Here is a 14409-nt window from a genome sequence, read left to right on the forward strand (position 1 = left end):
CTTCCATAACATCTATGGTTTAAATAGTGCCATACTTTTCTTTCCTCTCTCTCTCTCTCTCTTTCTCTCTTTCCTTCTTTTCTTTTTTTGAGACAGGGTCTCACTCTGTCACCCAGGCTGGAGTGTAGTGGTGCAATCTTGGCTCACTGCACCCTCTACCTCCCAGGCTCAAATAATCCTCCCATCTCAGCCTCCCAAGTAGCTGGGACCACAGGCACGTGCCACTCTGCGCAGCTAATTTTTGCATTTTTTTGTAGAGATGGGGTTTCACTATGTTGCCCAGTCTGGTCTGTCCCAAACTCCTGGGCTCAAGCAATCCACCCACTTCGGCCTCCCAAAGCATTTGGAATTACAAATGTGAGCCACTGCACCTGGCCTTGCCATGCTTTTCAAATTACATTCTTCTCTATCTTCCTTGATATCACAAATAAAGATTTTCTTCACGGTTAGATGGGCACCAGGCCTTATAGAATCCTCTCTAGAAACAGCTCTCTTTGGTTCCAGTACACACCTGTCAGCCTTGTGTGGTTGAGGACAAGTCACTGTATCCACCTCTTTAACACAAGAGTAAGTCACAAAACCAAAGCCTCTGGAACGTGTTGTGTGGGAGTCTCTCATTATCACACAGCCTGTGAGTATGCGCCATTTCTCAAACTATCGTCTGTATTTTCAAAGCCAAGAGCACCAGTAAACAGTTTCCTCAAGTGCTCTGGTTCCTTTGGATCATGTGCCTCCATTTTGAGCCCGAACTCGCCTTTTCCAAATTGAGTTCGATTTGGGACTGAGAGGAAGAGCAGTCTTCTTTTTTAAGAATAGTTTTAGGTCTACAGAAAAATCGAGCAGAAAGCACAGAGAGTTTCCACATGCTTCCTACCCCAGCAGTGTCCCCTATTATTGTTTTGCATCAGTGTGGTACATTTGTTACAAGTAATGAGCAAGTAATAATATTGATACAATATTATTAAAGTCTATAATCTACATTAGAGACTTGATGCATGTTTTATTCTTCTCCTCTCATTGGAAAGTGGCAGAAATAAATGTAAGTATTAAATCTTCCAGGGTTAACAGAAAGTCTTCTATGTAGGCCTTTGGCTACTTCTCTCCTTTTTGTCACCCTCAAAATTCTAGAGTCATATGCATTCCCTTTTTCCCTTCATCTTTTCCATCTCTTCATCATGCTTCAACCCATTGTACTTTATCTTCTCTGTCATTTTACTAAAGTGTATCTTTCCACAGAAAACAATACCTCCTTTATTACTAAGTTCAAGTATGCATTATTATTCCTTATCAAATTTGACTTTGTAGCAGCACAGGACACTGTTAACCCTTTCTCCCTTATTGAATTATTTTTTTCTTAACTTCCCAACTTGACATCTTACCTTCCTGATTCCCAGCTACTCTAATCATTGATCCTTTACTTTCTCTACATTAGCCATTAGCCACTTTTTTTCTCTCTCTCTCTGCTTTAGCCATTCTCTAAGATGGTCCTCAATGATCCCCAACTCTTGGTATTCACATTCTTGTGTGTCACCTTCCTCCATTGACCTGGGTTGATCCATGTGACCAGTAAAATAGAACAGAAGTGATGGTATGTCATTTCCAAGATTAAGTTATAAAAAATGTTGCTTTTTTTTTGTCTTGGTCTTGCTCTCTTTCTCCTCTAGACTGCTCCATGAGGGCTGCATGAAGCAGCCACATAATTTACCATTATAACCTCTGGCAAATAGTAAGTGCTCAACTCATATTTCCTGAGTCAATTTATATAAGAACCTTTCCACATTTTATTGCTCCCTCTCTCCCCCTCCTACAAATTTCTATAGCACTTACTGAACACATTTTGATATCTAGCACATTTTGTATTTATTATTTTATAAAAGGGCTTGGCTTAGTTGAGCCTTCTGAAGGAGTGTCCCCTCACCTACTATGTGGCTGGCACCGGGCTAGTTGCAGGCCAATCGAAGCTCATCTTGATCATCCTCCTAGAGAAGGAGCTCCTTGTAGGTGAGTGGGGCCAAGCCCTGGTCACCTGTATGCTTCCCAGGGAACCTAGCCTAGGAGCCTGTAGAGTAGCATAAAAACTATAGTAAAATGGGTCGGACGTCGTGGCTCACACCTGTAATCCCAGCACTTTGGGAGGCCGAGGCTGGCGGATCACTTGAGGTCAGGAGTTTGAGACCAGCCTGGCCAACATGCTGAAACTCCATCTCTACTAAAAATACAAACATCAGCCCGATGTGGTGGCACGCACCTATAGTCCCAGCTACTCTCCTTGGGAGGCTGAGGCAAGAGAATCACTTGAACCCAGGAGGCAGAGGTTGGAGTGAGCCAAGATCACGCGCCACTGCACTCCAGCCTGGGCGACCGAGCAAGACCCTGTCTCAAAACAACAACAACAACAACTACTATAGTAAAATGAACACTTACCTGGAAATCTCAAATTCTGAGTTCAATCTTTGACCCTTAAGGCTGTGACTCTGGGCAAGTCACTCCACAAATGTGAACTTATTTCCTCATTGTGATAGATATAGTAATTATACTTTTTACCCAAGGAGTCACTGGGTAGCTCAGATATGTCAAACCCTTATTTCCTCACTTGTCATAGGTCACTTATTGTCAGATGAATCATGGATTTCATAATATATTTTGCATTTGTGTTGGGGATGGGGTGTGAGAAGCATGATTTTAACTGTCTATACCAATTATAAAATGCATTCAGATTTCATTAACATAAGAAAATGTTTCTTTGAATCAAGACAACATGTTATCTATTGAAGTGTTCAAGTGTTCTGAAGTTGGAAAACCATTGTAAAATTGGGAGCTCTAATTATGGCACATTCAAACAGATGTGTTCTGAATTAATGACTGAGTTGATTTTCCTCCTTTTTGTTCAGTCATATGTGTTAAGGATTCGTTCTGTTTTATTATTGTTATGAAACATTGCAAACACATACAAAAGTGAAAGCAATGAATTCCCATGGATCTGATATCCAGCTGCAACAAAAATCAACACAGGGTCACTCTGATTTTGTCTATATCCCTACTCAATACTCTCCACCCCCCCACCATCCCCATGGGCTATTTTCAAGCAAATCTCAGGTCTCATATAATTTCATTTGTAAATACTTTGAAGGAGTATTGTTAAATAGCCATTTACCTTCCACTGTCTTCTAGTCAGAGATAAACTAAGTTTTCTTAGAGGTGTTTGCAAGCTCAGTCCACATTGCATACTCTCCTGAAAGATATTTATTAACCAAGTTGAAAAATACACTTTCTTAAGAAGGTCCCTTCCCCAGTAGTCACTGGGGGTGGGAGGTAATCTTAAAATCATTACTTGGGGAGTAAAATGCTGGTGGTTCCCACATTTCTGAATACCTTTCCATTTTAAAACTAGTTCTTAATGCAGTAGACAAGATCAGAAACTGACCTACATAAGTTTGCGATTTTTCTTTTGTTAGAGTGCTGATTTCTTCTTAACTTTTTTGTTTGCTTTGTCTCCATGGGTTTAATCATTACATGATATGGGTCTAATGACAGTATGTTGGGTCATTTTAGGGACACTATTTTCTGCAAACTTTTTTACTCAGAGTGTTTTCTGACCATAATGCATTACAAAATGTACTATATAGATGTGAATATATGCTTAGAATTAAAAATAAAAATCCAGGATAAGTTTTCAAAATAATGTTGCCACTCACTATATGTTTCAAAAGAGATGGGGTTTCACTTGTTGCCCAGTCTGGTCTGCCCCAGACTCCTAGGCTCAAGCAATCCACCCACTTCGGCCTCCCAAAGCATTTGGAATTACAAACGTGAGCCACTGCACCTGGCCTTGCCATGCTTTTCAAATTACATTCTTCTCTATCTTCCTTTTCAAAATAATGTTGCCACTCACTATATGTTAAATGTTTAACATTTTACAGATTCAAATGCTGTAGCGATTCTCTGAAAAAGTTTTATCTTACTAACAGCTTTCAGATTATCAGTACTAGTTGTATGGCTTAAACACAGCCACACGTAAATACTTAGATGAAGCTATGGCTAATCACATACGTAATGCTACCAGTTTCATGTAGTGGTTTGATCACTCTTTTATTCAAGACTATATAAACAGGGATGAATTTAAGGAAGTTGGAGGGATGGAGTGAGAAAAGTTTGTTTTTGCAGCAGTAGCAGTAGAAGGGGTAGGCCGATTCAGTAAACAAGCACACATTTCAGAATGCAAACTGCATTCTCCGAGCTGGCACCATGGTTTTACGGTGCTGGGGATATTTACTGCTTGTTGGGTTTACAGCTTTATGAACAGTGCTCCTTGGAGTTCTCTGCTTGCTATTCTGAAACATATTTGAGTTTTGCAACCGAGAAGTAAATGACTTTGATTTCCAAAATCAGTCAGTCATTTTTCAGTGTTGTGATAGGAGATTCATTTGAATTCACTTCTTCAGAGATGCAGGAGCCAATCAGGATCCTGTTGCAGTGAAAATGATTCTTTTATTGAAACCCCAGCTTCCTTTAAAAGAAGCCAAAGAGTACTGAATTACAGAACTGCCATACAGCCTTCCCTTTATTCTTTCCATCACCCAGGCCACAGGGAAAAAAAAAAAAGACAAACTTCTGTTCTTATTTTCACAAGTTATCACATGGTTTGGAAACTTCAGGGCATTTCTGAAACTTCATTGGTATGTGCCAGAAAAGTCCTCTTTAACACACCCGGTTGAATGAAAGACAGTTTGAGATGTTAATTTCCATTTACTGCAGAAAAAATACATTTAATGCATTAAGGAAATGTCTAGCTTAAAGACATGGTCCACTTCTGAAACAAATGGTTGGAGGCCTGAGGTCCAAAGCTCTAAAATCAGTTAACAAATGTTCATTGAACACCTACTTTGAACTAGGCTGTTGAAGAAGTTCAAAAGTCTAAGATAAATTCCCACTTTCAACTCACCTACAGTCTAGTTGGGCAGAAAAAATCCAAACTCAGGGGACAATGCAAGAGTTAGATAGTAAAACCAGACAAATACACAAGCAATGAAACAAGACACTGTATGGTTGGGCTTAGAAAAGTGTGTTTCAGGCAATACATATTCTAGAGGCTTAGGGATCACAGTAATCTGAAAATCCCTGGAAAATATTCACAAAGAAGGTAGACCACTGGGATGGGTTTGAAAACATAGATAAGAATCAGATAACCTTAAGAGGAAGGAGGAAGCAGTGAGTCTGGTTGTAATAGAGTGGGGAGTGGGAGAGGTTAAGGAGGGTGGGAAGGGGCCAGGTTGGCAAATCCTTAGTGGTAAGGCCTGGCTGTGGGGCTGAAGATGATTCTAAGGGGTCCAAGGTCAACAGCAGTGTTTAAAATTAGATTGCCAAGTGCACAGATTCCCTTTCCTTTCCTCCTTTTCTGTCGTTTAAAAGCAGAACCTGATTAGACAGTCTGGGACATTCCCAGCCCTAGGCTAAAAAGCAGCGATTGAGGCACAAAGTATTCTTGGTCCTGAAGTTGAACCTCTGGGGATGGAGCTCAGGGAAGTCATAGGGAGTTTGGGCCCAGGTAGGATCAGACCTATCCGCAGGCTTAACATAGGCTCCAGTGATTAAAGCTCAGCTTCCCGAATATGCCCCGAGGATAAAAGAGACTTTTTCGAGTGAAAGGCATTTTCCAAGGCGCTCTCAACGGGAATGTCTGAGATAGCGAACTGCGGCTGCAGAGCACCCGCTGAACACACACACAAAAGTGTCTTCTCACGGTATGATTAGTGTTCACAGGTTTCGTCTAGCTCATCAGAAATGAAGAATAGCGATGATGAAATGACATGTCACCGGGAGGGTTGAAAAAGAAAAAGTGCGTAAGAGGGTCCCAAAAAGAACCAGCTTCCGTGTAGACGGGTCTGCAGAATCTGCAGTCTCCCGTCTTCTAGGTCCCTTGGCCCGCCCCGAAGTGGGGACAAGGAATCGGAAAGCCCGGCTCACCCGGCTCTCCTCCCTCGCAGCCAGCAGATGGCTCCCGGGCTCTCTCGCGAGCCCGCTCGCCCCCACTCCAGACGCCGGGCTTCTGCGGTTTGGGAGGGAGGCTGCGAGGAGGGGTGCGGTGCCCGCCGCCGCCGCCGCCGCCACCGCAGCACCGCACAGCGTCTCTCCTTGGGGTGCGCCCTACGCCGGGAACCCAGCGCTCGGGCACCGGAGGCCGGCCTGGCACCGGTGCGGAGGCCGGCTCTCGCGAGGTGAGGAGGAAACGGAGGAGGAAGAGAAGGAGAAGGAGGAGAAGGAGGAGGGCCGGAGCTGCCCCCGCCCAGCCGGAGCCCGGCAGGAGCGCGAGGAAAACCTACTCCCCCCGCCCCGCGCCGCTCTCCCCGCCCTCTCCCACGCCTTCCGCTTTCACCTAGGGCTGTAGGTGCGGCGCGGAGACTGGGCGGGAGCTACGCCGGCCCAAGCCCCGCCGTGGACCAGCGAGCCGGGGGGAGGAGCAGGGGCCACAGCCGCCTTGCGCCCCTCGCCCTGCGCCCGCTTGTAATCCGGTCCGCTCCTTATTCAGCCGCCGGGAACTGCGAGGAGGCGTCATGTAGCAGCAGCAGCAAATCCGCCTCGCATTTGCAACTCTTTTTTTTTTTTTTTTTTTTTTGGTGGGGCGGGGGGCGCGCGGCAAAATTGTGTCTCCGCCCCCCCTTTTCTTGCCCACTTCCATTTGCAAGCTGCATCTGCCTCTCTTAAAAAATTGAGGAGTTCGGGGAAGGGCAGGGGGCCATAAATCAGAGTTGGACCTGCAATAACCTCCACACCTACAGGGCAACCATGACCGAGGAGAGCTCTGACGTTCCCAGGGAGTTGATAGGTAAGATTCACGCGGTTGTTGGTTTTCCATCTTCCTCTGCGTACTCCTCACCTCTACCTCCCTTCCCACCTCTGCCTTCCCGCAGGTCCCGAGAAGTCTTGGCGCCCCTTAGGGCAGAGTGGTGTTGGGCAGGGTCACTGGGGGTGCCGGGAAGTTTGTTCCCATCCGACCGCCTCTAGAGCCAAGTGCAGAGAGGGAAGGCGTCGGGGAGGAATCGGGAGTCCTCGGGAGGTGGGTGGGAGGGGAGTCTCGACTGTGAGCCCTGGGCACCTTCTCTTGCCCAGAAGCGGGGATCCAGGTTGGCGAAAGAAGGGGGCGGGCCATCTTAGACTTGGGAGTTCTGCAAGCGAGGGGAGCCCTTTACAGCGCCCAGCCCACTGCCCCAAACTCGGGAAAGTCCGGGAAAACCTGTCGGAAGGACAGGTGGCGAGCGCACAGTAGGTCGTCTGCGGCACGTGTCAGGCGCCTTCCTGAAAATGCCCCGCGGGAGGTGATCTTCTGACACGCAGACTTGGGGGAGTAGGCGCTAGTCTGGTAAAATGACTGGGCCTGGCAAGGTGTGGCTTGGTGTAGCCAGCTGGGAGCGAAAGGGTTACAGGGCTGACGCAGACTCGGGCCAGGAAATAGAGGGTTAATGATAAAAGCCTTATTTTAATAATGATTAACCTACCGATTCTCCCTACAGGGGATCTCTTAGGGAACCCGTGTGTGTTACCCTGTGCAAGGTGACCCATTGTTTGAGTACCTTAAGGTTTTTTTTTTTTTTGGTGGTGGTGGGGGCGGGGCTGGTTAAGTCTTGCGGTTTAACTTAATTATCTGGAGGGTTAAAATGGCAGAGCTGAAATAGGATGGGAGAGTGTTCTGAAAACCTAGCGTTTAAGCATGTATATGTGTGTAGCATGTTATATTGTAACAAGGTATGTGCGTCTGTGTACAGATGTGTTTTGAGCCCTAGTGACCTATATTCCCTACTGTACCATTCTTGGCACACTACACAGCCTACAGCTCACAAAGATGATGTTTAATCGGTGCTGACAACAAGAGGAAGTTCTGAGCACCCATTGATCTCCATGTGTGGAATTTGCCCCTCTGTTGTTTCTTTCAGCTAATAATACTTTGAAGGAATTTGTGTATGCCCTTCAGTTGGTGACTGTTAACTCAGCAGGTAAAACTTGATGTAGAGAGGCTGTTGCTAGGTTTGTATGGAAGCCTCTACTTCTGCTGAATTACAGACAGACAAACTTGATCTTTTACCAGAATTTACAGTATGAAATTATTCACAGACGCGCACGCGCGCGCGCGCGCGCGCACACACACACACACACGCACCTCTCATCATGATCCCAGCAGGTCCTCTTCTGTCTCCCCAACCCTGTGGAGTCTGCATCTTTTGCTGGAGTGAGTGACCCATCCGGTTCTGGGAGGCTGCGACCTTTCCAACACCCCAAGCAAACGCCAGAGGCTCTGAAGATGCCTCCAGAGGTCCTGAGAATGAGTTTAGGGCAGGGCTTGCCTGGCTGGTCAGGGGATAAGGATGGCTAAAGTGGGTGGCAGATTTTTACTTTATATAAGGAGTTGTCCTTGAGTCTGGAAATGGAAAGTGTAGGTAATTACTTAGACCCAAGAGAAAGAGTGAAGGGTAGAGTGGAAATAAGGTGTCTGGGTTTCTATTCATGGTTTTCAAAAGGAATAGTTTGTATATTTTAAAAGTTGAGTTTGACCTTTATCTTGAAATGGAATTTTTGTTTTTATCAAGTATTGCCTATCTCATATCTCTTTCAACAGAGTGACATATTATGCCCGATATGATTTTTCTGGGCCTTTCAGTGGTCAAGTTAGGCTGGGATAGAATAAATACCTGCACCTGCTTTCCTCTAAATTCAAGTGCTCACAAGAGTTCTGCTCTGATCAGTTCAAAATGGCGACCGACCACGTGAAAACCTCTATATATTCCCTTAAGATTCCCTCAAGATATTTAAAAAGTGTTACAGACTTGGCTGAGTGTGGTGGCTCACCCCTATAATCCCAGCACTTTGGGAGGCCGAGGCAGGTGGATCACCTGAGGTCGGGAGTTGGAGACCAGCCTGACCAGCATGAAGAAACCCCGTCTCTACTAAAAATACAAAAATTAGCTGGGCGTGGGGGCACATGGCTGTAATCCCAGCTACTCGGGAGGCTGAGGCAGGAGAATCACTTGAACCCTTGGAGGCAGAGGTTGCGGTGAGCCGAGATCGAGCCATTTCACTCCAGCCTGGGCAATAAGAGTGAAACTCCATCTCAAAAAAAAAAAAAGAAAAAAAGTGTTACAGACTTTATGTAGAAAAAATTTAAATGTAGAGAAGAATAAGAAGACTATATGTCACTCCTGTTACCACTTAGAGGTGGTTATTTTAAAGGGTATATGATTTTCCAGTCTCTTTCCATGTGCATATGTTCTTAAGTCAATTTCAGATGCCCATTTCCCGCAATTCTTTTTTAGGGGAGGGAGGAGTGGCCTGTGCTTGTTTCTCGAGTTCTGATAAGATAGGAGCTTTGTGAAGAACTCAAAGTGCAGTGAGCTCTTCTACATGTTCCCTTGCCCCAAACATTCCACCTCCTTGCTGTTCCTTGAACAGGCTGTGCTTTCTCAGATTTCCATGCTGTTCTTTATGCGTACACTGTCTTTTTCTCCCCGTTTTCATTCTGCTTTATCTCAGCAGCTCTAAACTTTCATGGCGGTATTTCCAAGAAGAAAATTTTGATTACCCCTTAATAAACATATATTTGTTAAACTACATACACCATTTAGTGTGTATAATCTAAACACAAACTGAAACACACATTGTAAGTAGAAATGAAAATTCTATTTTCTTCTTTCATCTCAATGGATTGTATTGTACACTCTACTTTGGAAACCAGTGATCTTATTTCCTATGCCTTCAAGATTCAGCTCAGGGATCCTCTCCTCCCTGAAACCTTCGCATGCTTCCGAATCCATGATCTTATGCATTGTGTGTGAATTTGTTTTATGACATCTCTCAGTGACCTCCACTAGATTGCAAACTCCCGTGAAATGCAAAGACCATCTCTATCTAGCACCTAGTAGAGTACCTGACACGCAAGAGGTACTCCTATGTACGTTTATTTGTTGAACATGTGAATAGACCAAAATGATTATAATACAGAATACAGAGGTATGGGAGCATAAAGGAGGGGACTGTATTTTGGAGGATAAATAGAATATAACCAGGAGGACAATAGAGAAAGAGCATCCCAAGAAAGAGTATAATAGATACACAATCCTAGGGGTATAAAAGATGAAGATATTAGGGATAATTGGATGTTTAGGTATGTGCTGAGAAGTCACACTGAAAATAAATGTGAAAGACCGTGAATGGCATGCTATGAGTTTTGGGTTTGTTCAAAAATGACTGCAACTCATAGACTGGGAGAAACATGATGAATCTCACAGTTTTGGAAGAGTCACTGTGGTTATGGAGGTGACAGTGGGCGGATGGGTTAGAGGCCCTGGACTTAGTCTTGGTGAGAGATTCTGAGGTCCTTACTGCAGTCATGCCTAGGTGGTCAGGAGCCGTGGAGGAGGTAGATTTTAGGAGACTGACTTTCCGTCTGAGAGAAAGGAGTTGGAGATAAGCATTTTCCAGCATCATTAGTGTCCAGAGTAGGAGATAATGAGTTTGATTTCAGACATGTTCATTTTGAGGTACTCATGGGAGCACTAGGAAGACTTTTCTACCACCATCTGAAATGTCAAGTCTCCAGATTTCTCTTTCTATTGCCTTTGACCACTTCTTGGGGGTATTGTGCTGTGATGATTTTGGAAAGACAGATGGCTGGGAGTGCCTTTCTTTGGCTAAATCATTTGGTATAGTTCTGGTTTATTTTTATTTTTTTGAGACAGAGTCTCACCGTGTCACTCAGCCTGGAATGCAGTGGCACGATCTCAGCTCACTGCAACCTCCACCTCCCGGGTTCAAGCAATTCTCGTGCTTCAGCCTCTGGACTAGCTGGGATTACAGGCACGCACCACCACACCTGGCTAATTTTTTTTTTGTATTTTTAGTAGAGGCGGGGTTTATCCATGTTGGCCAGGCTGGTCTTGAACTCCTGGCCTCAAGCGATCCACCTTCCTCAGCCTCCCAAAGTGCTGGGATTACAGACGTGAGCCAATGTGCCCGGCCCAGTTCTGTTCTGTTTTATTTTGCCATATTCCCCAACCATCATGTCAAGACTTACTCTTAGAGAATGCTAATATTTGTATGACACTATGGTGAACCCAGAGGCTGCTGGGCACCAGAGGTAACCAGCCAAGGGCAAAGGGAATTTATGAATTCCTGTTGTGTTCTGCATGCAATGTAGTGTTTCATCATACTGCCCAACTTCACTGTTTGCTGTTTTTTGTTTTTTCTTTTGTATGTATCTTATTTTCCAAACAAGATTATGTCATGCTTTGCATGGGCTGGTATTATGTCGTGCTTTTGTGTTTGCCTCAGCATATCAATATACAGTATGAGGTATAAAGTAGGTGTTTATTAAATACTTGATGGGTGATAACCATCCAACTTGTTAAAACAAGTAAAAAAAGACAGTCAGGCATGGTGGCTCATACCTGTAATCCCAGCACTGTGGGAGGCCAAGGCAGGCAGATCACTTGAGGTCAGGAGTTCAAGACCAGCCTGACCAACATGGTAAAACTCCGTCTCTACTAAATACAAAAAATTAGCTGGACCCAGTGGTGTGCGCCTGTAGTCCCAGCTGTTCGGGAAGCTGAGGCAGGAGAATCACTTGAACCGAGGAGGCGGAGGTTGCAGTGAGCCAAGATCTCACCACTGCACTCCAGCCTGGGTGACAGAGTAAGACTCTGTCTCAAAAGACAACAACAGTAAAAATAACCAAATATACTCCTCCAAATGCTTACTCCTCCCCAATGCTTTTTTTCTTACTAATAACATAATGAAACTATTCCTTTTTTTTCAGAAAGCATAAAGGATGTTATTGGCAGAAAGATAAAAATTTCAGTGAAGAAGAAAGTAAAGTTGGAAGTTAAGGGAGACAAAGTTGAAAACAAAGTGCTGGTAAGTATTGCTGTTTATTTTTATTAAATATTTGGAAATGAAAGTGTCTTTTCATTGTTTAGATTACTTAATTTTCATGCAGCATTACTTCTGTGTTTTATATATTGTTCAAAAGTTCTGATGACCGTTTTGTCTTAGGTTAATTGGAATATTTATTTGTCAAAAGTTAAAAATAGGGTAATTTGAATTTTAAAGATCAAAGGCTTTTAGATTGTATTTCTCAAAGTTGTAATTGCTGCCTGTATTTAGGTAATCTCTAGAGTCTGTTTTCATAATATTCAGAGTTTGATGTTAAATGGAACTTTTTTATTTGGTGTGTAGTGGCTGATCCTATGACTTTATTCATAAAGTCTTATGGAGGAGTTTAAACAGTTCATCTCATGTTGGTTTAATTACTTAATTAGATTTTCTCAGATGTTATATATGAGTCCATCTAAGGGGTGATCAGCTAACAAAGCATTGTCATTTTACGTAGGGCGTTGGTGCTTTGGAGGGAAACTCCTGCTGAAGGCAGTATCTGCTAGTGTTGCGATTGGACTTGGGGTTCCTTCTAGTTTGTGAGAGGAGATGCTGAGGGGCTGAGGGATTGGGCCCGGCTGCAGAAAACTTCTTAGAGAGGTGTCAGTGACGGAGTTGTACCTTTAGAGAGGTGAAAACATTTTGTGGTATTTTAATGGTTTCTAGGCTGAGATTGTGGCAAATCTAAATTTAAGCTTAGGTGGAAAGAATATTTTGATGGAGAGAATATTGTTTAACTTTTTATCATGGATATTTTCAAACATATGCAAAAAACAGAGAACAGTATATTGAACCCTGTGTACCTGTCCTTCCCAGCTTCAACCATTTTCAGCATTGTACTAATATTAAATATCTTCCCCATGGTGTGTGTTTGTTGTTGTTGTTGTTTTTTTCTCTGGAGAATTTTAAAACAAATCCCAGGTATATGTTATTGAAAGAGAATAATTTTTTAATTTTTTAAAGTTTTTTTGAGACAGGATTTCAGTCTGTTGCCCAGGCTGGAGTGCAATGGCGTGATCTCGGCTCCTTGTAGCCTCAACCTCCCAGGCTCAAGCGATCCTCCCACCTCAGCCTCCTGAGTAGCTGGGACTACAGGTGTGAGCCACCATGCCTAGCTAATTTTGTTTATTTTTTGTAGAGATAGGGTCTCCCTGTATTCCCGAGGCTGGTCTCAAACTCCTGGACTCAAGCGATCTGCCTGCCTCGGCCTCCCAAAGTGCTGGGATTACAGGCATGAGCCACTGTGCGTGGCCTGAAAAAGAATATTTTCAGTATTCCATTTCTTCAGTTAAAGTTGCCAAAGAATTTGCAGTGTCTTTCTGATCACATCTGTCCTGAGAATCTTCTAAAATATCTAACTCCAGGATATGTGACTGTCTTTTCTTGTTAGTAAGGATTATGCTTGTGATGGATGACTTCTGTTTCTATGTTGTCTATATATACAAGTCGGGATGGTAAAGGCATTGAATGGGAAAACTTGAGTGGCTTTTGCCCAGCAACAAAATGTGCTTACGTAAACTGCATGATTAAGTTATCGGTAGAAGAAATGATTGGTGCCATTGTTCTGTTGTATTTAACTTCAGTAAAGGTGAGATTTCCTTAAGTTACGTTTTTCTTGATGTTGTTCACCAATGATTGTGTTTTTTTTGGAAGTGGTAGTGTAGAGAAGAAATACTGTTTCTGGCATTTGCTTTTTTATAAATTTAAAGTAAGTTTTTAATAAGGTAGTAACTTTATAAGATGAATCAACTTCTCTACAACTTAAATATAAGGTAGTGGTTGCTATGACAGTCTAAAAAATTGGGGCTTGATATTATTTGATACGGAAATTATTATTATGCTAAGAACAAACCCGCATCATGAGTGCAATTTACCATGTTAAAATTTCAAAGACAAATTTAAATGTCCAATATAAAATTAGCACTATTTAAAAATACTTATGATTAGTACTTAATTGTAAGTTTTTTGGGCCTCATCTAACAGCTGGAATTGATTAAAGTTGTAACCAAATTAAAAATGTATTTGAGTTTAAGCATTTATCTCCCCAAATATGGAATCTAAGCAGTCTCTAGGAGCATAGCCGGAACTCATTGTGGCTGTTACTTACTTGCATGGGCAGGAATTATTAATAGAAATACTCAAGGTCTGGCTTTCTTTGACAGGCTTCAAGTTAGAACAAGAAGATGTATGAAGTAACCTCAAAGTTGTGGATTTCTGAGTTTCTGAGTTTAGAGAAATTTAATTGCTTAATCCATTGTTAGCCTACTAAAATGGTTCATAAATTAGTTGGCTGAATATCTACAGTATGCTTTTTGAGTTGTGCTTTTGTTACTTTCCCCCATTGCCCACCATTCACTCCTTTTCTTCTTATAAAATTAGGAGTGTGCTGTATTTTACATGGTTCGTTCTTCTTACACTTGAGACTTTATACTATTTCTAGCTTATCTTTTGTAGAGGGCTTATCTTCATCTTCCTATAATCGTAATAGCTAAT

General features: G+C 43.1%; 2 protein-coding genes across 14 annotated transcripts in view; both read left to right on the forward strand.

The window, feature by feature from the left end:
* Positions 1–450: 450 nt before the first annotated feature.
* LOC112133799 (uncharacterized) lies at positions 451–6385 on the forward strand. The gene is made up of 3 exons (XM_054557075.2): positions 451–567; positions 1890–2001; positions 5877–6385. The coding sequence occupies exons 1-3, from the start codon at positions 451–453 to the stop codon at positions 6383–6385; spliced, it is 738 nt and encodes a 245-aa protein (XP_054413050.1).
* Positions 5854–14409, forward strand: part of CARMIL1 (capping protein regulator and myosin 1 linker 1) — a 349638-nt gene continuing 341082 nt past the window's right edge. For 11 of the 13 annotated variants that reach the window (XM_054557001.2, XM_054557007.2, XM_054557003.2 and 8 more), the window contains exons 1-2: positions 6039–6823; positions 11801–11898. In XM_054557001.2, the coding sequence (XP_054412976.2) occupies positions 6784–6823; positions 11801–11898 (138 nt within the window). In that variant the 5' untranslated portion in view covers positions 6039–6783. 13 annotated transcript variants of the gene reach the window in all.

This window comes from Pongo abelii, chromosome 5 (genome assembly GCF_028885655.2).
Source record: "Pongo abelii isolate AG06213 chromosome 5, NHGRI_mPonAbe1-v2.0_pri, whole genome shotgun sequence".
In the NCBI taxonomy this organism is placed as follows: domain Eukaryota; kingdom Metazoa; phylum Chordata; class Mammalia; order Primates; family Hominidae; genus Pongo; species Pongo abelii.

Bases quoted from the DNA above. Each gene is read 5' to 3' on its own strand.
- LOC112133799 (XM_054557075.2), top strand. From the start codon at position 451: ATGGGCACCAGGCCTTATAGAATCCTCTCTAGAAACAGCTCTCTTTGG. The intron at 568-1,889 runs GTAAGTCACAAA...GGCTTGGCTTAG, and splicing joins TCCACCTCTTTAACACAAGA to TTGAGCCTTCTGAAGGAGTG. The intron at 2,002-5,876 runs GTGAGTGGGGCC...GCTTCCGTGTAG, and splicing joins AGAGAAGGAGCTCCTTGTAG to ACGGGTCTGCAGAATCTGCA.